The sequence below is a fragment of the Lynx rufus genome, unplaced genomic scaffold, assembly GCF_022079265.1.
Source record: "Lynx rufus isolate CCGP_SWC_20201006 ecotype Redwood Valley unplaced genomic scaffold, mLynRuf1.p SCAF_2, whole genome shotgun sequence".
NCBI lineage: Eukaryota > Metazoa > Chordata > Mammalia > Carnivora > Felidae > Lynx > Lynx rufus.
In genome coordinates this window covers 103524312-103545716 of record NW_025814834.1, presented here as the reverse complement: position 1 = coordinate 103545716, position 21405 = coordinate 103524312, and the positions used below count along the sequence as shown (strand labels likewise).

At 37.4% G+C, this 21405-nt stretch overlaps 1 protein-coding gene across 1 annotated transcript in view; it reads right to left on the bottom strand.

Annotated features, from left to right (window-relative positions):
- Positions 1-21405, bottom strand: part of PTPN4 (protein tyrosine phosphatase non-receptor type 4) — a 228305-nt gene that overhangs the window by 122248 nt on the left and 84652 nt on the right. Inside the window, exon 3 of the mRNA XM_047083479.1 lies at positions 11747-11854. Within this exon, the coding sequence (XP_046939435.1) occupies positions 11747-11854 (108 nt within the window). The remainder of the gene's footprint in view (positions 1-11746; positions 11855-21405) is intronic.

Below are 21405 nucleotides of genomic sequence, written 5' to 3'. Positions count from 1 at the left end.
TAGCTCGTGAGAATAAAAATTATGCCATCTCAATGTAGGACAATTTGGAAATATTTATCAAAATATAAAATGTAAATGACCACAGACCCAGCATTATTTTATATAGCATTATTTACGGAGATATATTTTATACAATATAAAATTCACCATTTTAAAGTGTATGCTTCAATGTACTTGAGTATATTCACTATGTTATGTAACTATCAATACTAAATAATGTCAGAATACTTGCATCACCCCAAAAAGAAATCCCATACCTAGTAACAGTCCATTTCAGTGGCCCCCTGGCAACTGTTATTCTACTTATGATTACTATGGATTTTACAATTTTGGATATTTCATATGAATGCGATCATACAACAGATGGTTGTTTGTGCCTAGCTTCTTTCACTTAGTATAATGTTTTCAAGGTTCATCCATGTTGTGGCATTTAACAGTACCACATTCTATTTTATAGCTAACATTTAGGTTGTTTTTATCTTTTGGCTCTCATGAATAACAATACTATTAACATCTGTGTAAAAGTTTTCTGTGAACATGTGACTCAGTTCTCTCAAAGGTGTGTCTAAGATTGGTATTGTTTGGTCATATGATAACTCTGTATTCAACTTTTTTTTTTTTTTTTGTATTCAACTTTTTAAGGAATTACCAAATTTTTTTCCATATTACATTTCTACCATCTATGTAAAAAAAAAAGGGTTCCAATTTTTTTGTATCCTCACCAATACTTGCTATTATCTTTTTAATTGTACCCATCCTACTAGGTGTGAAGTGGTATGTCATTCCTTTGATAAATTATATTCTATTGTATGGATATACAACTTGGTTTATTTGTTCATCAGGGGGTGGACATGAGTGCTTCTCCTATCTATTATGAATAATGCTACTATGAACAGCTGAGTAGTAACTTTTGTGTGTGGACATGTTTTCATGTTTGGGTAAATACCGGGAGTGGAATTGCTTACAGTACCTTTTCGCATTATGTCCTGAAAACAAGTATTGTAAGCTCTCTAATTTTCCTGCATAAATGGGCATTGAGAGTATATCACTATTTTTAGTCATACACCATAATCTATGCCCAAAATCATTACACCAATTGAATTACTATGCTATATCTGAGATAAGAATCTTCATTGTTTAAAATGCAATATATATGAATTTAAAATGTGGTATCTTACTAGAAATGATTAATACCTACCAAGTGTTAATAGCTAATAAGGAAGTTCTGGTTCAAGATGGCAACCTAGGTGAATCCTACTAAACTCACCTACCCCCATGGACACACTGAATCTAAAAGCTACATACAGAACTATTTCCTCTGGAAAAAACCCCAGAACTAGATGAGTGACTTCCTCTCATCGAGTGAAGGAGAAAAAATGCACAAAGTGGGAAAGACAAGGCAAGACACAATCTCACCATAAAACCCAACCCCAGCATGGTAACCCACTCAGGAGGGAACTCACAACCCCGAGCCTCTCCCTGAAGAGCAAAGAGTTTGAACTGCACATCTGGTGCCTCAACCTTTAAAACCTGCACCTGACAGAAGAGACCCCAAAATCCCTAGCTTTGAAAGTCAACTAAAGCCTGTGACCACAAGACTCCCAAGACTAAACTGAGAAACAGTTCTTAAAGAGTTAGTGCAAACTCACCCAACCCAGGGCAGAGCAGAGCCAACTGAAAAGTGCCCAGACTTTATGTGAGAGACAGACTTACTTGCTTATCTTAAAGCATGGGCCTAAGGGGAAGACACCTAATTTAACATACGTCGAGGGGGCCCTAGTGAAACACTCTCCAGATACGGAGGCCAGCAGGCACCATCTTTGTACGCTCCCTCTGCCTCACTCCAGGTCACTGGTATCTCTTGGAAAGAAGCTTATATATTCCTTGTTTGGCACCCTGATTTTTTCAACTGCTGCCTAGGAGACACCTCTAGATTGTTCAGCTCTGGTGACCAACGGGGCTGAAGTCTGCAGGTCCCACGGGACTCTTCTAACAAATGGAGAAAGGGTTCTAAACCAGCTACTCCCCGCAGGGCACAGCAAAAAGGCGAAAGACTGAGGCACTCAGTCTTTCTGTCAAGGAGGCCTATTTGCTTCTCTTATAGCTGTGGCCAGAGTAGCAGGCTTCCAATTAAATGCTCATCTAAGACTCAACTGTAATCCTCTCAAGAGACCTCAGAGGGCAGGTACTATCTCCAAGTACTCCCTCTGCTATGCTCCAGAGCACCAGTGCCTCCCAGAGGAGAGCTTGTACATATGTCTGGTGCTCTAGTTTTTATGTCTGCTGTCCAGGGAATATCCCTTGATCATCTGGTTCTGTTGCCCAGCATGGCTTGTGTCATGGGTCCAAAGGGACTAATAACAAATGAAGAAACCATGCTTGGCTGGCCACCATTCTCCAGGGCAGAATGCAGAGACACAAGAATGAAACACACCCTAGTCTTTAGGTGAAAGAGGCCTATTTGCTTGTGTAAAAGATCTGGCCTGAGGGGCAGGCTTCCAGTTTGGCACACATATCAGCATTTACTTAGGCACTCTCCGGGAAGGAGGCTGGTGGGTGCCATCTTTGTACTCTCCTTGTCCGCCCAGGTTGTTGGTGTCTCTGAGAAAGGAGGTTGTGTCTGGTGCCCTGGATTTTGTGTCTGCTGTCCAGAGGACACACCCTTTGATAAAGGTTTGACTCTAATGGCAAGCAGGGCTTATGTTCACAGGTTCAAGGGGACAGCAGCAAACGAAGAATTTACAGTTCTTACCTAATTATCACCCCAGGGTTCAGCATGCAGGGGGCAGACAGAAATGCCCATCTCCCAGTATTCCCCTAAAAGATGTATATTTGCATACTTTAAAAACTGCTGTCTGAGGGTCTGGCTTCTAGTTGCCCTGAATCTAGATGCTGACCAAGATCCTCCCCTTTGAGACACCGGCAGGTCTTGGCACATCTTTAAGTACTGGGAGCCACTAAAAATAAATTAGCTACTTGGAAAATCCTGAAAGGTTCCAGGGATAACCAAGAGCTACGGAGGGCAAGGGTGAATGATAAGGTTCAACACAAGGCCATTCCTTCACGACTAGGAGAGGTGGCTGTTTAATCTAATGCATAGAAACCAACACAGTAAGTAAAGCAAAATGAGAGAAAAGAGGAATATGTTCCAAACAAAAGAACAAGAGAAAATATCAGAAAAAGACCTTAATGAAATGAATATAAGTGATTTACCTAATAAAGAATTCAAAATATTAGTCATAAAGATGCTCACTGAGCTCAGAAGAACTGATGAACACTGTGAGAATTTCAACAGAGATAGAAAATATAAGAGAGTATCAAAAAGAAGTCACAGGATTGAATGAAGAACACAGCAGCTGAACTGAAACATACATTAGAGGGGTTTAACAGCAGACTAGATGAAGCAGAGGAAAGGTGAATGAACTCAAAGATAAGATAGTAGAACTAACCCAAGCAGCAAAAAGAAAAAACAATGAAAATAAGTAAAGATAGCCTAAGAGACTCAAGGGACAAGATCAAGCAGATCAATAGTCACAGCATAGGGCTCCCAGGAGTAGAAAAGACAGAAAGGGGCAGAAAACTTATTTCAAGAAATAAAGGTTGAAAGCTCTCCTAACATGGGGAAGGAAACTGATATCCAGATCTAAGAATCTCAGAGTTCCAAATAAAAGGAACCCAAAGAGACCCACTGTAAGACACATTATAATTAAAGTGTCAAAATTAGAAGACAAGGAGACCATCTTAAAGGCAGCAAGAAGAAAACAACTTCTTACATACAAGGGAACTCCCATAAGATTGTCATCAGATTTTTCAGCAGAAACGTTGCAGGCCAGAAGACCATGGCATGACATATTCAAAGTGCTGAAAGAAACAAAAAACCTGCCAACCAAGAATACTCTATATGGCAGAACTGACCTTCACAACTGAAGGAGCATTCAAGAGTTTTCCAGACAAGCCAAAGCTAAAGGAGTTCATCACCACTGGACAAGCCTTAAAATAAATGTTAAAGGTACTTCTTTAAAATGAAATGACAAGGTGCAAATTAGTAACAGAAAGACATGAAAGTATACATTTCACTGGTAAAAGGAAATATATAGTAAAATTCAGAACAATCTAAGTGTTGTAAAGGTGCTAGGTTAATCATGTATTAAGCTAGTATGAAGGTTAAAAGATAAAACTAACAGTAATAACTATAACCACAATAATTTAATGGATACACAAGGTAAAAAGATGTAAATTATGACATTAAAAAGATAAAATGGGGGTGGGGGTAAAAATGTAGAGGTTTAGGATGTGTTCAAACTTAAGTTGTTGTCAACTTAAGTTGTTACAGGCTGTTGTAAGTTGTTTTATGTAAGCTTCATGGTAACTACAAAGCAAAAACCTACAGTGGATACACAGAAGATAAAGGGAAAAAAATCTAAGCATACCACCATAAAAAATCTTTCAAACTGCCAACAAAGAAAATAAGACCCATCTATATACTACCTATAAGAGACTTGCTTCATATGTAAGGATACATGCAGACCGAAAGTGAAGGGATGGAAAAAAGGTATTCCACGCAAATGGAAACTTAAAGAAAGCTGGGTAGCTTTCTATGTAAGACAAAATAGGGGCACCTGGGTGGCTCAGTCGGTTAAGTGTCTGACTCTTGATTTCAGCTCAGGTCATGATCTCACAGTTGGGGGACCCAACCCTGTGTCTGCACTATACGTGCAGAGCCTCCTTGGGACTCTCTCTCCCTCTCTCTCTGTCCCTCCCCTGCTCACACACTCATGTGCTCTCTCTCTCTCTCCAAATAAATAAATTAAAAAAGAAAAAGACAAAACAGACCTTAACACAAAGACTACAGTAAGAGACAAAGTTATAATGTAATAACAAATGAGTCAATCCAACCAGAAGATATACAATTTGTAAATATTTATGCATCTAACATAAGAGCATATAAACACATAATGCAAGTATTAACAGACTTAAAGGAAGAAACAGCAATGATAGGAAAGGACTCTAATATTCCACTTACATCAATGTGGGAGAGTGTGCTGCCAGTAGGGTATCATAGCTACCGAGTCTCCTGGGCAAGGGTGATTTTTTTCATTTTACCGGGTGTCACCAGCCCTCTGGGACACTGACTTGCCTCTCTTCCTTCAAGTACTCACACTTAATGGTAAAGTTAGGAGTAAGCAGTACTAATTACTTACCACATGGCCTGTGGGGAGGGAATGAGCTGACCCACTTGGCTGCTTCTACAGCAGTGTACCTCCTTCCAACAGTCCCCCAAAGTCTCCACAGCCTCCCCACCCCACTCCCCCACCACACCTTGCTCATCACTGAATTAGGCATTCTTCTGAAACTACTTACAGTCATGAACTTTGTGATCTTGGGCAAGTTACTTCACTTATCCGTACCTTCATTTTTTCATATGTTAAGTGGGAACAGTAGTATCCAGGTACATTGTTAGGATTAAATTTGGTAAGATTAAAATACTTAGTGAACAGGGGCGCCTGGGTGGCGCAGTCGGTTAAGCGTCCGACTTCAGCCAGGTCACGATCTCGCGGTCCGTGAGTTTGAGCCCCGCGTCAGGCTCTGGGCTGATGGCTCGGAGCCTGGAGCCTGTTTCCGATTCTGTGTCTCCCTCTCTCTCTGCCCCTCCCCCGTTCATGCTCTGTCTCTCTCTGTCCCAAAAATAAATAAAAACGTTGAAAAAAAAAATTAAAAAAAAAAAAAAAACTTAGCGAACAGTGTTTAATATACGTTAGAGTCAGTTAGGCGCCTGACTGCGGCTCAGGTCATGATCTCCAGTTCGTCAGTTTGAGCCCCACGTCAGGCTCCGTGCTGACAGCTCAGAGCCTGGAGCCTGCTTTGGATTCTGCATCTCCCCCTCTCACTGCCCCTCCCCAGCTCACACTCTGTCTCTATCTCTCTCAAATATATATACACATTAAAAAAAAAAAAAACAAAACCATTAATACATGCTAGAAATGTGCACTCAGTTTGCCATCTTGCTACAGAAACACTGCTTTTTAAAATAGGATGCTTAAATATTTTTAAAGAACATAAATATATGATTTTAAGATGTGTATAAGCTCACCTTTGAGGCAACCCATGGAAAAATGACACACACAAAAAATAAATGAAATGAAAATGAAAAATGAAATGAAATGAGATTTGGAGAGGGAATCAGAAGTAGGATAGCTACTTGAAACTGAGTAAGAAAGATATCAGTACCGTTTGTTTTTTTTTTTAATGTTTATTTAGTTATTTTGAAAGGGGGGAGAGAGAGAGAGAAAGATAGCGTGTGCAGGGGAGGGGCAGAGAGAGAGGGAGAGAGAATCCTAAGCACACTCCAGGCTGTCAGCACAGAGCCCCACCTGGGGTTCAATCTCACGAACCATGAGATCATGACCTGAGCCGAAATCAAGAAGAATTGGACATTCAACCAACTGGGCCACTCAGGAGCCCCTCCCCTGCTCTGTGACGCCAGGAGGCTCCAATCTCCCAACAGTCTCTAGCTTGCAGCTCTATTTGCCACTGGCCACACTGTAACCAAAGTGGTATATCTAAAATACAAGTCTCATGCAACTTGCATAAAAAAAATCCTTAGGTGAATATAATCTTACAGATTAAAAGGTATTCCATAATCTGCCATACTAGGCAAAATTTTTTTGGTTTTTTTGTTTTGAGGAGGGGAGCAAAGGGAGAGGGAGAGAATCTTAAGCAGGCTCCATGTCCAGCGTGGAGCCCCATGCAGGGTTCAATCTCACCACTGTAAAATCATGACCTGGGCCGAAATCAAGAGTCGGATGCTTAACCAACTGAGCCACTCAGGTGCTCCTACCCAAACTTCATTTTACACCCACATTCTCCTCTTGCTCTGTATTCCACTCATTATTAAAATTTTCTTTCAGTTCCTCAATACAACCTTCCTCATTCTTCATTCTGGAACTTTACACATGACACGGATTCTCTCTGAAACATTTTTCTGCACCCTAAATCTGCCTGTCATTCCCTCCCAAAATGGAACAGGATTAAAAGAGACCAAAACCAAAAACCTAACATTCAGCAGACTACCGAAGAGATTTATGCAACAGACAGTAAAAGCCTGGTTAAGATGTAATAGTAAAACGGATGAATATGACAGATATACTAAGATACATGAAATAAAAACAAGTACTAAAATGTGGCTTGTTGACAGAAGAGTCATCCTCTATGTGGCTTTTCCTGTAGTTTCTCAAACCTGATGAAATAAAATTTAAGAATTCTGAGCATGTAAAAAGAATCTCCAAAAAACAGACCAAGTTTATTCCATGTGCATTATTTTTTTTACTTCAGTAGTCTTAGCCTACTGTGTTAGAGCAGTGATTTTCAAAACACGGCTCCATCGACTAGCAGCACTTTTACAGGGGAACTTGTTTGCATTGCAAATTACTGAGCTCCACACCAGAGTTTCTGAATCAGAAACTCTACACATAGGGCCCAGAAATCTGTATTTTAAACAGCATCCAGGTGATTCTGATGTAAGTTAGGTCTGAAAGCCACAATGTAAGGGAATAAGGAAATAGTACTAAAACAGTAAAATATAACCACAACACAAAGTATCAGAAGGATGAAAGCAAAAATAGAACAAGTCAACAGTAACCGATAATATACTCCTTGTCCCACTAAAGGGTATTGTAATTCACTTTAGGGACAAAACAGCGCAAAAAAAAAAAGTAAACGTACATGTATAATATAATCAGAGGGTTCTGATGAATATCATACTGATAAAGGCCAATAAGGAAGAGCCACCTTTAAGTACTTATAAAATTAAAGAAATTATGCATAATGAATTATTACCACATTACTCATTATTTTGCTCACTCAATAAACATTCACTGACTACTACTATTAAACCATACATTATGCTAAGAGCTAGAGCTATGACAAATAGGTGTGTTTTTTTTTTTTTGATGTTTATTTATTTTTGAAAGACAGAGAGAGACAGAGACAGAGCATGAGCAGGGAGGGGCCGAGAAAGAGGAAGACAGAATCTGAAGCAGGCTCTAGGCCCTGAGCTGTCAGCACAGAGCCTAATGGGGGCTCAAAACCCCTGAACCATGAGATCATGACCTGAGGCGATGTCAGAGGCTTATTAACAAGCTACTGGGCCACCCAGGTGCCCCTACAACAAATAGGTTTTAATGAAAGCAGAAGATATTTTGAAAAGTCAAAGCTTTTCTTTAAGTAATTTTGTTTGTTGCACTGGAACTCTTACCAAGGAAGATTCTAAAGAAAATGAGTCTGTATTTGTTGTGTACATGTCACAATAAAACATTAGGTGTCTATATAATTTATCAATTGTTAAGTCCAATTAAATTAATTTGAATGTCTATGTGCCTAAGGGAATATTAGCTCCAAAATCCTCTATTACACACACACACACACACACACACACACACACACACACACCACATCCATATATATATAACACACATACGTGTACATATATATAAGTATATATAACTAGAAAACTTAAATAAAAAATCTCAGCTAAGGACTGACAAGGATTAATTCTTTTAGAACATAACCAAATTCCTTTTGATTGCTGTTGGCAATTTTATTGCATGGATACATCCTCTTCTCAACATGTTCATTTTTCTAAATCCTGTGCATCTATATATCATCATCTCTTGAGAAGCAATGTTTTGTGGTAGGTAGAGTACACTATGATTTGGAGTCTAAATGCAAGTTCAAAACCATTATCAGTGACTTAATTATCTATGTCATTAAACAAGTTTTGTAAGCCTCAGTTTTTCATTTAAAAAATGTTAACAATTTGTTTATAAAATTGAGAATTTGGTTTACAAACAAGTCTACAGTACATGTTTCACAAACATTACCCTCTTTTCTCTTTTTCAGAATGTATGCCTTCTGTCAGTCCATTAATTACCCTCAAAGTATTGATGTGATGTATTTTCATATTGACAATCAGAAAGAGGACACTGCTTACAACATTTGTGCCTCACAGGCCTTTCCGTGGATTCATTTTGTCATTTCACAGATTCTTCTAAGTATTTAAATACTGAACGTGCAGTACTGTGGGAAAGACCTGTATAGGGAGTTTTGACACCCAAGACTACTTTCATTAATGCCAGCAATAGCTTAGGCTTTATCTCCTTGGATTAGGATAATTTCTCATGAAAAAATAAGGGTGCTAGATAATTTCTTTTTCATTTTTTTTAGTTTATTTATTTATCTTGAGAGAGAGGCAAACAGACAGACTGACAGAGTAGGGGAGAGGGAGGGGCAGAAAGAGAGAGAAAGAGAGAATCCCAAGCAGGTGTGCTGTCAACACAGAACCTGACATGGGGCACAATCTCACGAACCACAAGATCATGCCCTGACCCAAAACCATGAGTCAGATGCTTAACTGACTGAGCCACCCAGGCACCCCTAGACAAAATAATTTCTAAGGCTTCTTTTGGGTCTTTGAAATTCTAATTCCAAATTTGGGGGAAGAATGATTTTAGATCATTAGCAAATAGACCCTTGGACCTGGGAATATATCTTATTTGGAAAGAAAAGCTCAAGATAGAAAAGTAAGACAAAATAAGCAAAATTAGGAGACTACAAAAAGATCAACCCAGCTAAATACCTCTGCTTCCCCATATTCATCCTGCTAAAATGTCCTCCTGTACACACACTTATGTATCAGAATTTAAGTTTATTCATTTTGAGAGAGAGAGAGAGAAAGAGAGAGAAAGAGAGAGAAAGAGAGAGAGAGAGAGAGAGAGTCTGTGTGTGTGTGTGTGTGTGTGTGTGTGTGTGTGTGTGTGTGTGTGAAAGCAGGAGAGGGACAGAGAGAGACAATCTGAACCAGGCTCCACAATGTCAGTGCAGAGCCCAATGCGGGACTCAATCCTACAAACCGTGAGATCATAACCTGAGCCGAAATTAAAAGCCAGACACTTAACTGACTGAGCCACCAAGGTGCCCCTAGGTAACAGAATTTTATCCCTTGTAATATATGTGATCTCAGTATTAGTCCTTCTAGAATACTTTATCACAGCGGATGATTTTTCATACTCATGGTAGGGACAATGATTCTGAGTAGCTGCTCTTTCTCCTTTGTTGTCTTATCATTTTTCTAATCATTCTAAAGACAGGCTTCCAGCAGGAGAGTGTGACCGATAACTGTCAGCAAGATAACCAGACAACTAACTTTTATTAGCTGTATGTCACACAAAGTGGGGTGTGGCAGACACCTTTGGTGTTGCCTGGCTCACAATTTATCTTTCTGGGAAAGGCTGCATAACTGACATTTCTACTCACTTCCATTTTCACATTCATTTATCAAGAAATAATACTACTCAACTAGGCCCTTGTAGAAGCTCCAATCTCTGGTGAAGGCATCAACTTATATGGAAAGTTTGTTTTTATTTCAGTTCATTACAAAAGTACTTCCTTCCACTGACACTAGCTGGCTCTTGCTTTGTTTTATCCACCTTATTCTCATAGGTTTTCATACAAAACCAGTAAATGATGCCAAGAAAAAGTAATATTTAGGAGGCACCTGGGTGGCTCACTTTGTTAAGCATCCAACTCCTGATTTCAGCTCAGGTCATGATCTTGCGGTTTAAGCCCTGTGTCAGGCTCTATATGCTCAGCGCAGAGCCTGCTTGGGATTTTCTGTCCCTATGCTGCTGTCTCTCAAAATTAAATAAACTTCAAAAAAAAAAAAAGTAATGTTTAACATCTCACAGTTACCTCTGCTTCCCCATATTCCTTTCTGTTAACCATTCATTCAGAGATCTAGGATTCTGACTATGAGAGAACAAGAGTAAAACATGGAGAGAAACTGTACTTTTCATGTAAGAGTTATTTGTATTTTCTATAGCCATTCTATTAACATTCCCTTATAAACCAAATTCTAAAGCACTGAACCAGAGACCCATTTGTCCAGCCTCCAAATTTTTCTAAACTATAGATATAAAAGGTCTCTTTCAAAACACTCTCCTCTACTAATCAAATGAGTATCATTATTCTTTTGTAAAAGACCCTATCTGTATAAGCATATAACTTTTCATAGAATTCAATATTTCTGTTATTCATCACATGCTACCTTCTATTTCTATAATGTGATTTTTTCCAACAAGAAGAATCATGATTGCAACTATTAAAGAATTAGTAACAATCTAAGTAACTTAATGCCCAAGTAACTGTAGAGCTCTAAAATTTAATCTCTATCTCATTTGGGAGGGTCTCCTTTGAATCTTCCTACTTGGAAAATTTACATTTAACAAATAAGGAAATTTGTTAGAAACAGACTGCCATGAATACCAAAAAAACTAATTTCACTTTAATGGAGGCTAATTTATATTAAGACTAAGATACATTAACATTCAAAAATATTTTTATCTTACTTCAATATTTTAATACTGCATTAATATTTTAAACTTTATGCCCAATTTTCTCTCAGTCAAGTAGCATGCATTAGATTTATAGTTGAGTTGTGTGAGATAAATAAACTGGCACTAGATTTATAGACTGACTTATAATTATGAAAACCTTCAGGAAAAAACTTTATTAATTAAAACACCAAGAAAATGAGGAACAAAGGCAGAAGAATTAGCTCTAATCATTCCAATTAAATTCTTAAAACTTTAACTCACTAATCAGATTAGTAAACATTATAAATCAAAAATTCCTTATATTATGAACAGAGAGAAAAATTGAAATGAAATAAAAGAGAACAGCTTAAACTTACTGGGTTGTCTGTGGAATCGTCAGCCAACTGTAAACCAAAATAATCGCGCTCAGTCAAATCAAGATGCTTGAAGACTATATCCAACAAAACTTGCCCCTGATCATGTTTCTAGAAGAAAAGAAAAGGAAATCAACACTGATAGGCAATATACTTTCACATTTTTGAGCTCCTGAATTTTTATCCTCTTCTATTAAATTGGCAACTATTCCCACACCAATGACTTGATTGAGAATAAAGACTTCACATGTTACATAATACTTAAAAAACAGTCGGACTTGGGGTCCCTGACAGGCTCAGTTGGAAGAGCATGTAACTCTTGATCCCCTGATCATTAGTTTGAGCCCCACATTGGGTGTAGAGATTACTAAAAAATAAATAAATAAACAAAAAAAATACTCTTGACTTTTGTTCAGAAGGTTCAAAGAGCATATAAAAATATGATGACATTAAAGAAAACCTCTGGTTGAAATGGCTTCTGCTTTCAAACTAGTGTCATGGGATTTTGATAATTTTATACTGTTGCCACATTAACTCACATATATACCTTTATCATTTGCCCTATTGGCTTTTTTCTAATTTTTTAAATGTTTGTTTATTTTTGAGAGAGAGAGACACAGCATGAGTACAGAAGAGGCAGAGAGACGGAAACACAGAATCCGAAGCAGGCTCCAGGCTCTAGGCTCTGAGCTGTCACCACAGAGCCTGACACGGGCTCAAACCCACGAACCACGAGATCATGACTTGAGCCGAAGTCCGACGTTCAACCGACTGAGCCACCCAGGCGCCCCTTGTCTTACTGTTTTTATTCTTCCATTTAAATTAGGACTAGAAAGTGACACATTTAACTAAATAAAATTTAGTATTTCTGCATGTAAAATAAAGTCATCAAAAAGCCCCAACAGTGATGAAAATTATTTGTAGCAAACTGATAAATAATATTTTAATTATGCAAGTATTCAGAGAACTTTAGAAAAATACCTCCTTTTAACCTCACATTAATTCTATCATGTAGGCATCATTTATTATCCTGCTGTTTTAGTAAAAGCAAGCATAACTTCCCTAAGTTCCACAGTTACTAAGTTTAGAACAAAGTGCATGACTAGGTAATTTCCTAAAAAAAGAAATGTAATTTGTATGTAAGTGATGAATCACTAAATTCTACACCTGAAATGAGTATTACACTGTTTGTTAACTAACTAGAATTTAAATAAAAACTTGGGGGAAAGATGTAACCAATAAATAAAAACATGAAGAAATAATCAACACATCTGGTAATAAAAGAAATCAAAAGTGGAAAACTATAATGCCATGCCATGAGCAAACAACAATCCAAAAAATCCAATGAGTGAGATAAAAACTACTTATTGCTGCTAACATTATAGATAGATATAATGTGTTGGGAAAGCAATCTGAAAACACTAAGAGCAGTAACAATATTGACTACTTTTGGCATTCTAACCTTAGTGACAAATAATTAAATCCCGGACTATGACGAAACAGCTATACATACCACTATGTTCACTACAGTTTTATTTATATAAGACAAATATTAGAAGAAACATGTTAGTAAACAGTGGTATACCTTACCACTATTTTTTCCTCTCACTAGCTATAGCAGTTTGGAAGCTTCCAGCTACATATTAGAATCAAAACTCAGAGCCAAAATAATGAGGACATGTATGTTTTCAAATAATAGAAAATAAAGAGGTACAACAAACTCCAGAGCTGGCTAATTCAAGCAGATGAAAGATATAATCAATCACCAGGTTTCTTTCCATCTCTCTTTCTGCATTCCTGGTATTAACTGTCTTTGTAGGCTGTTACCAAGATGGTCATAGCAATATCAAAATTCATACCAATACATGACAATGTTGAAAAGAACAACCTTCTTAGTAAGGTTACTTTACAAAGAGCTATCCTTCGTGTGTCTTATTGGCCAGACTGGGTCAAAAAGCTATTTGCAAAACCCGTAAATGGCAGAATGTATGTGCTTCAAGTAGTGACTCACAATGGTGGCTGCTATTTAAATAATATAAATATTTTTTATACTGATACAACTCACCTCCCCGACCCCTCTCCCATTCTCATTAAATTGGTCCAGGATGGAGATCAAGCATTACCCACCTTTTTTTTTTAGGTTTTATTTATGAGAGGAAGAGAGAGAGAGTGAGCGAGCAGGGGAGCGCAGAGGGAGAAGGACAGAAGAGAATCCCAAGCAGGCCCTGCACTGTCAATCCCCAGTGTAAAGCTTGAAGCCACAAACCATGAGACTGTGATCTGAGCCTGAAAACCATGAGTCGGACGCTTAACCAACTGACCCACCCAAACGCCCTAGGCATTAGTCATTTTAAAAAGCTACTAAGGTGAGGGGCGCCTGGGTGGCTCAGTCGGTTAAGCGTCCAACTTTGGCTCAGGTCATGATCTCACGATTCGTGGGTTCCAGCCCTGCATCGGGCTCTGTGCTGACAGCTCAGAGCCTGGAGCCTGTTTCAGATTCTGTGTCTCCCTCTCTCTCTGCCCCTCCCCCACTTGCGATCTGTCTGCCTCTATCTCAAAAGTAAATAAACATTAAAAAAAAATTAAAAGAAATTCTGTTTAACTTTTTGAGGTACCACCAAACTCCTTTCCACAGCAGCTGTAGCATTTCACATTCCCACTAACAATGCATGAAGGTTCCAATTTCTCTAAATCCTTGCCAACATTTGTTACTTTCTATTCTTTTGATTGAAGCCATCCAAGTAGGTATGAGGTAGTACTTCAATATGGTCTTGATCTATATTTCCATAATATCTAACGATGTTGAGCATTTTTTTCATGTGCTTATTGGCCATCTGAACATCTTTGAAGAAACGTCTAATCAAGTTCTTTGCCCATTTTAAAAACTGGCTTGATAACCTTTCTGTTGAGTTTTAGAAGTTCTTTTTATATTCTGGATGCTAGAGCTTTTCTGGATGTATAATATACAAATATTTTTTCCCATGTGTAGGTGTCTTTTCACTTTCTTGATCATAAACTTGGATACACAAAGTTTTAAATTTCGGTGAAGCCATATTTATTATTTCTTTTGATATTATATCTATGAATTACTTGCCAGGTCAAAGGTCATGAAGAATTACCTATATATTTTCTCCTAAAAGATTAATGGTTTTAGCTCTTAACATGTAGTCTTTTCAGTCTTTTGAAGCTTATTTTTCTGTATGGTAGGTATATATATACCTAGGTAGGGGTGCAGCTTATTTCTTCTACATGTGGGTATCCAGTTGTCTAAGCACCATTTGTTGAAGAAACTATTCTTTCCTCACTGAATCTATCTTGGTAACTTTGTCAAAAAACTGTTGACCACAGATGTATGGAATTATTTCCAAACGTATAGGTTATTTTCTACTCTCAGTCATCAGTTTTGTTTTCATCTCCCATATACTATATAGACTTAGTTCTGAAGAATCCTACAATCCAGAAATGCCAATAGTCACTGATGAAAACAGGCCAAGAAAACCTGCTTGCTCTAGCCAAATGACCAGGAAAAGAAGGGTTTCTAGCAGCACAGAAACCTTACTGACAATGCCAACTCTACTCCTGCCAAACCCAATGGGAAAAAAACAGAGCCCATCTCCAGTAGTGCCGTGGAAATCAAGTAGGGAACTAGAGTTCCATGTGCCTCCTGGTACTAGCAGGGAGCCAGTGGGAAGCCTGTTCTACCTCTGCCAACCAAAAGCCAAGTTCCAAAACACAGTTACCCCTTAGTAGTGGTAACAGCAGAAGCTGAGTGTGTTACTGAACTTCCATTTCAGCCTTATGGTAACAGGCAGTGTTTAGCTTCCCCCACTGTTACGGTGACAGCAGAAGGTGAGAGGGAAGCCTAGATTTCCACTAACACACCATCCAGCTACAGCAGGTGGCACCTATCAAACAGAAAGCAGGAGGAGGTAACTAGGAAAAAGAACAGTTAAATCGTGAAATAACAGATACCCATGATAAGCTGCATACAAAACTGACCAAAATTAAAAGAGCAAAAGGTTTTAAAATTCAGCTACAGTGTGGAATACATGCATGGCTTTCAATTAGGTCTCTGGATAAGATACACACAAAGCAGAATAAGGTAATTACACAAAGTTTCTAGAAACTAAATTATCATTAGAACAACCCACAAAAGCAGGCCAGGACCTGTATACTACCAAGGTGACTCCTTGCAATAAAGAAGATCGAATACAATCTAGAGTCTCACAAAATATTCCCCAAAATGTCTAGAATACTACCTAAAATCACTCATCATACAAAGAACTAGGGAAATCTCAACGAGAATGAGAAAAAGCAATCAACAGATGCCAACAATGACATGACTCAGATGTTGGAATTACCTGACAAGGATTTTGAAGTAGTCACCTTACAAACATTTCAATGAGCCATTATGAATGCTGTCAAAAACAAAGAAAGAAAAAGAAAACGAAAAGAAAGGGGCACCTAAGTGGCTCAGTCAGTTAAGCATCCAACTTTTGATCTCAGCTCAGGTCATGATCTCATGGTTTGTGAGATCGAGCCCCTCGTTTGGCTCTGCATGACAGCACAGAGCCTGCCCGAGATTCTCTCTCTCCCTCTCTCTCAAAATAAATAAATAAACTCAAAAAATTTTAATTAGAATATTTTTGCAAAGAAACAGAAGATATACAAGAACCAATGGAAATTCTGTAACTTAAAAATATAAAGACTTGATGTGCTCAGTAGGAGAATGAAGATGATAAAGAAAAGAATCAGTGAATTTCAAGACAGATGAATAGAAATTACAAAAAGAAAATAAACTGTAAGAAAGAAAATGACCAGCCCTTCAGAGGCATGTGAGACAATGGAAAAAAATATAACAGTCTTGTCCCTGGAGTCCCTAAAAGAGAAGATAGTTTTGGGATAATAAAATATTTGAGGAAATGCTAGCTAAAATTTTCACAAATTTGGCAAGAAGTGAAAACACAGACTCAAGAATCCAAGTGAATCCCAAGGAAAATGGTTCCAAACAAATACACCCTGAGACACATCATAATCAAACTACTGAAAACAAAAGATAAAGGAAAAAAATCTTGAAAGCAATATTTATCTATACAAAGTGACAATTCAAATTAAGATAGATTTCTCATCTGCAACCACAAGGCCATAAGGAAGTTGTACATAATATTTTCCACGTGCTAAAAGAAAACAGCTATCAACACAAAATTCTTTAGTAAAAGAAAATATTGTATAGGAATGAAAGATGAATAACATTCTCAGAAAAAGGAAAATTTAAGAGAATTTATCACCAATAGTTCATCACTAAGGGAATACCTAAAAGAAGTTCTCCAACCAGAAAGGAAACAGTAACAGGAAGAAATATGGAAAAATAGAAAAGAAAAAAGAACAACAGAGTGGGAGAAACTGGGAAAAATCTAAAAGCCTATGCTTCTCTTTAGGATTATATTATATTTGATGGCTAAAAGAAAACATTGTAACTTTATCTGACATGTTGCCCAATGTACATAGAGAAAAAAATTAACACAATTGAAAGGGGGAAAAGTAAGGGCCCCTAAAGGCAGGTAGTTTCTATACTTCATTCAAGGTAGTAAAATATTGTTGCCAATATACAGTTGACTCTTGAACAACGGGGATTAGGGGTGCCAATCTCCATTCCTGCCCCACAGGTGAAAATCTGCATATAACTCTCAACTCCCCAAATCTTAACTGGTGACTGGAAGCCTTACTTACTGATAACAAAAAAAGTCAATTAACGTCTATTTTGTGTGTCATGTGTGTTATATACTGTATTCTTATAATAAGCTAGAGAAAAGAAAATATTAAGTTATTAAGAAAATCATAAGGTCGGCACCTGAGCAGCTGACTCTTGATTTTGGCTCAGGTCATGATCCCAGGGTCATGGGATTGAGCCCCACGTCAGGCTCTGCACTGAGCATGGGGCTTGCTCAAGACTCTCTTTCTCACTCTCTCTCCTTCTGCCCCTCTCCCCTGCTTTCACTCTTTCTCTCCCTCTAAAAATAAAATTTAAAAAAAGAAAAAGAAAATCATAAGAAAAAGAAAATAACATTTATGGTACTATACCATATTTATCGGGGAAAAAATCTGCATATAAATAGACCCATGCAGTTCAAACTCATATTGTTCAAATCTCAACTATACTACCATAATTGATATGTAAAAAATGTAATACCAAGAGCAATCATCAAAAACAGCCATGCAAAAAGATACTTTCAAAAACACTAAAAACGAAATTCTAAAAAAGGTTTACATAACCTATTAGAAAGGCAAGAAAAAAAATGAAAAGCATAATAAACAGAAGCCAAGTAATAAAATGGCAAACCTAAGCTCTAACACACAAATAATTACATGAAAGTACATGGTCTAAATAGATGAATAAAAAGGCAGAGTAGGGGGAAAAACCATGATCTATTATCTACAACAAATTTACTTCAAATATAATGATATATGTAAATTGCAAACAAAGGGATTGAAAAAGATGTATCATGCAAACATTAATTTTAAAAACTATACTTGAAAGCAAAAAATTTTACTAGGGGAAAGAAAAGAACATTACAAAATATTTATGCACAAAAAAACACAGCTGGAACACAAATGAAACAAAAATAGAACGGGAAGAAAATCAGAAAATAGAAAAAGCACAAATATAACTGCCAGTGTCAATTTATCAATTGCTAGAATTATTAATAGAAAATTAGCAAGAATATAGAATTCAACAAGACATCAACTAACAACATCTACATGGGACACTCTATTCAACACCAGAATACTCATTCTTTTTGACTGTCTATGGACTATTCATAAGACAGGCCATATCCTAGGTCATTAAATAAACCTTACCAAATTGAAAACTAAAATCAGTGCTCTATAACCATAATAAAACTAGAGCAGAAAACAGTAACAAAGTTAAAAATTAGAAACTAAACACTTGGAAAATAACTCATTTTTAAATACTCCACAGGATAAAGAGGGCTCAGTAAAATTAAAAAAATACAATAAACTGGAAAAAAGAAAATCCAATATATTAAAAGTTGACTACAGAATATAGCTAAAGCTGTGCTGAAAAGAGGATTTATGACCTAAAAGTTTACTTTAGAAAAAAAGGAAAGGTCTCCAGTCAATAGCCTGAACTCTTAACAAAAACTAGAAAAAGCAAAATAAATAGAAGGAAAGGAGTAAAATACAGGTAAGACCAGAAATCAATGGAAATCTGGTTCTTTGAAAAGATCAAGAAAATTGAAAAACTTCTAGCAAGAGTATAAAGAAAAAGAGAGAGAACACACAAATTACCAATTACAGAATTAAAAGTAAGGATGTCACTGCACACTCCAAAAACATCTACAAGGTAAGTAAATAGAAGAAACATATCTATACACAGACATTTCACAATTTGGGTGAAATAAATGATTTCCTCAAAAAATAAAACTCTACTAATATTTACCTAGTATGAAATACTTTGAATACCTCTACAATTATTTTTTTCAATGAAACTGTACTTAAAAAAAAAACAAGCAACAACAAAAAAAAACACCTCCCCTAAATTGAAATCTCCTGGGCCTAATGATTTCACTGGAGAATTAATTCTAAGAAATATTTAAATAAGACTTAAGAACAAGTCTACTCAACCTACCTCCAGAAAATCAACTCACTCTATGAAACTAGTATACCCAGATATCAAAGCCAAAGTACAAAAAAAGAAAACTACAAATATTTCTCATGAACATAAATGCAAAATTCCTCAAAGAAATATTAGTAAATGGAATTAAGCAACCCTCAAAAGGATTATACACGATGAACAAGTGAGGTCTTCCGGAGACGCAAGTGTGGTTCAATGCTGAAAATCAATCAGGTAATGATGTCCTGAAAGCAATTCCCTTGGCCTACTTCCCAGCAAAACAACTACTGCTAAGGAAAACAAGCAAAAACACAACCCCAACAATTTAAAGCCTCCGGGAATTGTGGTAAGAACATAGAACAAATGAAACAGCATTTATTCAAAAAACTATACTAAGTCTTGCTAAGAATGGTCAGTCTGTGGCACTTGAGCCATGATCTACTTTCTCTCTCTTCCTCCTAGGCTGATGGTAAGCAAGCTCTACTCCAGGATGGCCAAGAAGAGAAAAATCCCTCTACCCTTAGATAGTAGTCAAGGCATACAGAATCTATACAGAAGGGGCAGGCTGCCAGCATTCTCAGGCATCTCAACTGTGTTTCAGATTTTAAAACACAGGATGGTGTGGCCAAGAAGCTAGAAGCCTCCACCCAGCCCTCATTCATAGAGCAGAGACTGGTCTCAATCACAGAAAGTAAAAAATACTGAAGCCATGAAGCAGATGGGATTGCCCAGGGTCAGAAGAAAGAGTAAAGAAACAGCTGATGGAGAACCTTGACAGGTACCAAAATCCCCAGCAGGCAGAACAGTGACTGCCAAAGAAGGCAATACAAACATATTTGGTTAAGTGACTACATAAATGATAGAATGGCCTTTAGAAAATAATTTAAAGTTTACATGGCTTTTATATATGTCACTTAGTAGGCATTCCTGGTCCTTCAGAGGTTTTTCTTTTTTTTGTTTTTTGTTTGTTTGTATGTTTACTTCATAAGAGGACCAGCTAAACAAGACATCTGAGGAAATCTCTAAAGCACAAGGGACAGTGCATCCTGCATAGATACTAACTGGAAACAGTTCCTTTAAAGATGAAGAAACTGTTCCTGAGGTTCCTGGGTGGCTCAGTCGGTTGAGCCTCTGACTTTGGCTCAGGTCATGATCTCACAGTTGCTGAGTTTGAACCCCTTGTTGGGCTCTGTGCTGACAGCTCAGAGCCTGGAGCCTGCTTCAGATTCTCTCCTGTGTCTCCTCTCTTTGTCCCTCCCCTGCTCATGCTCTCTCTCTGTCTCTCTCTCAAAAATAATAAACATTAAGAAAAAAAGAACTAAAAAAAAGGCAAAAAAAGAAACTGTTCCTAACAGAACTTATCTAGGTTTATTACTAGAAATTTAAGTTGATAACAACTGCCAGGCAAAACTGAGATTCCTGTTGGCAGGCCAAGCACAAGGACAGATGTGTTAGACAAGTTTATAAGAAATACCAAGCAGCAGCACTATAAAACCTATGGCAGAGAAAAATACTCTGTAGGGTAGTACAGTAAAACGGAAACAACAGTCAAGCCAAGTCCTTACTTGGCTAGTTAGTATGTAGTCTTGGGTGAATTTTGTTCTAACTAAGCCAGTTTCATCAACTCAAAACCTATGGGGATAGACTAGTTCATGTGTGTTTTGAGGTGGCAGAGGCCAGATTTGGGCTTCCTGCTTCAACCATAGGAAATGTAACTGGTCTACTACATCTACCCACCCACACATATACATGTGTGTATGTGTATCTTTGTGGCAGAAAAAAACCCAAAAGTATTTCATACTTTAAAACGACTGAAAACAACTGGAGTAGATGATCTCTGAGGTCCCTCGTTTCTAAGGATGCTTTCCTGAACATGGAAAAAAGAAATGTTTACACATTAGAAAAAAGGCAATTATGTAACAGTTAATGCAGGTTAGAAATACTAAAGGGCTGGAGGAAATAGTTACTTTCATAATGTTTAGGCCAAAGGCATATAATGTGTCTTAACAGTGACTGAAATCCTTCAGAT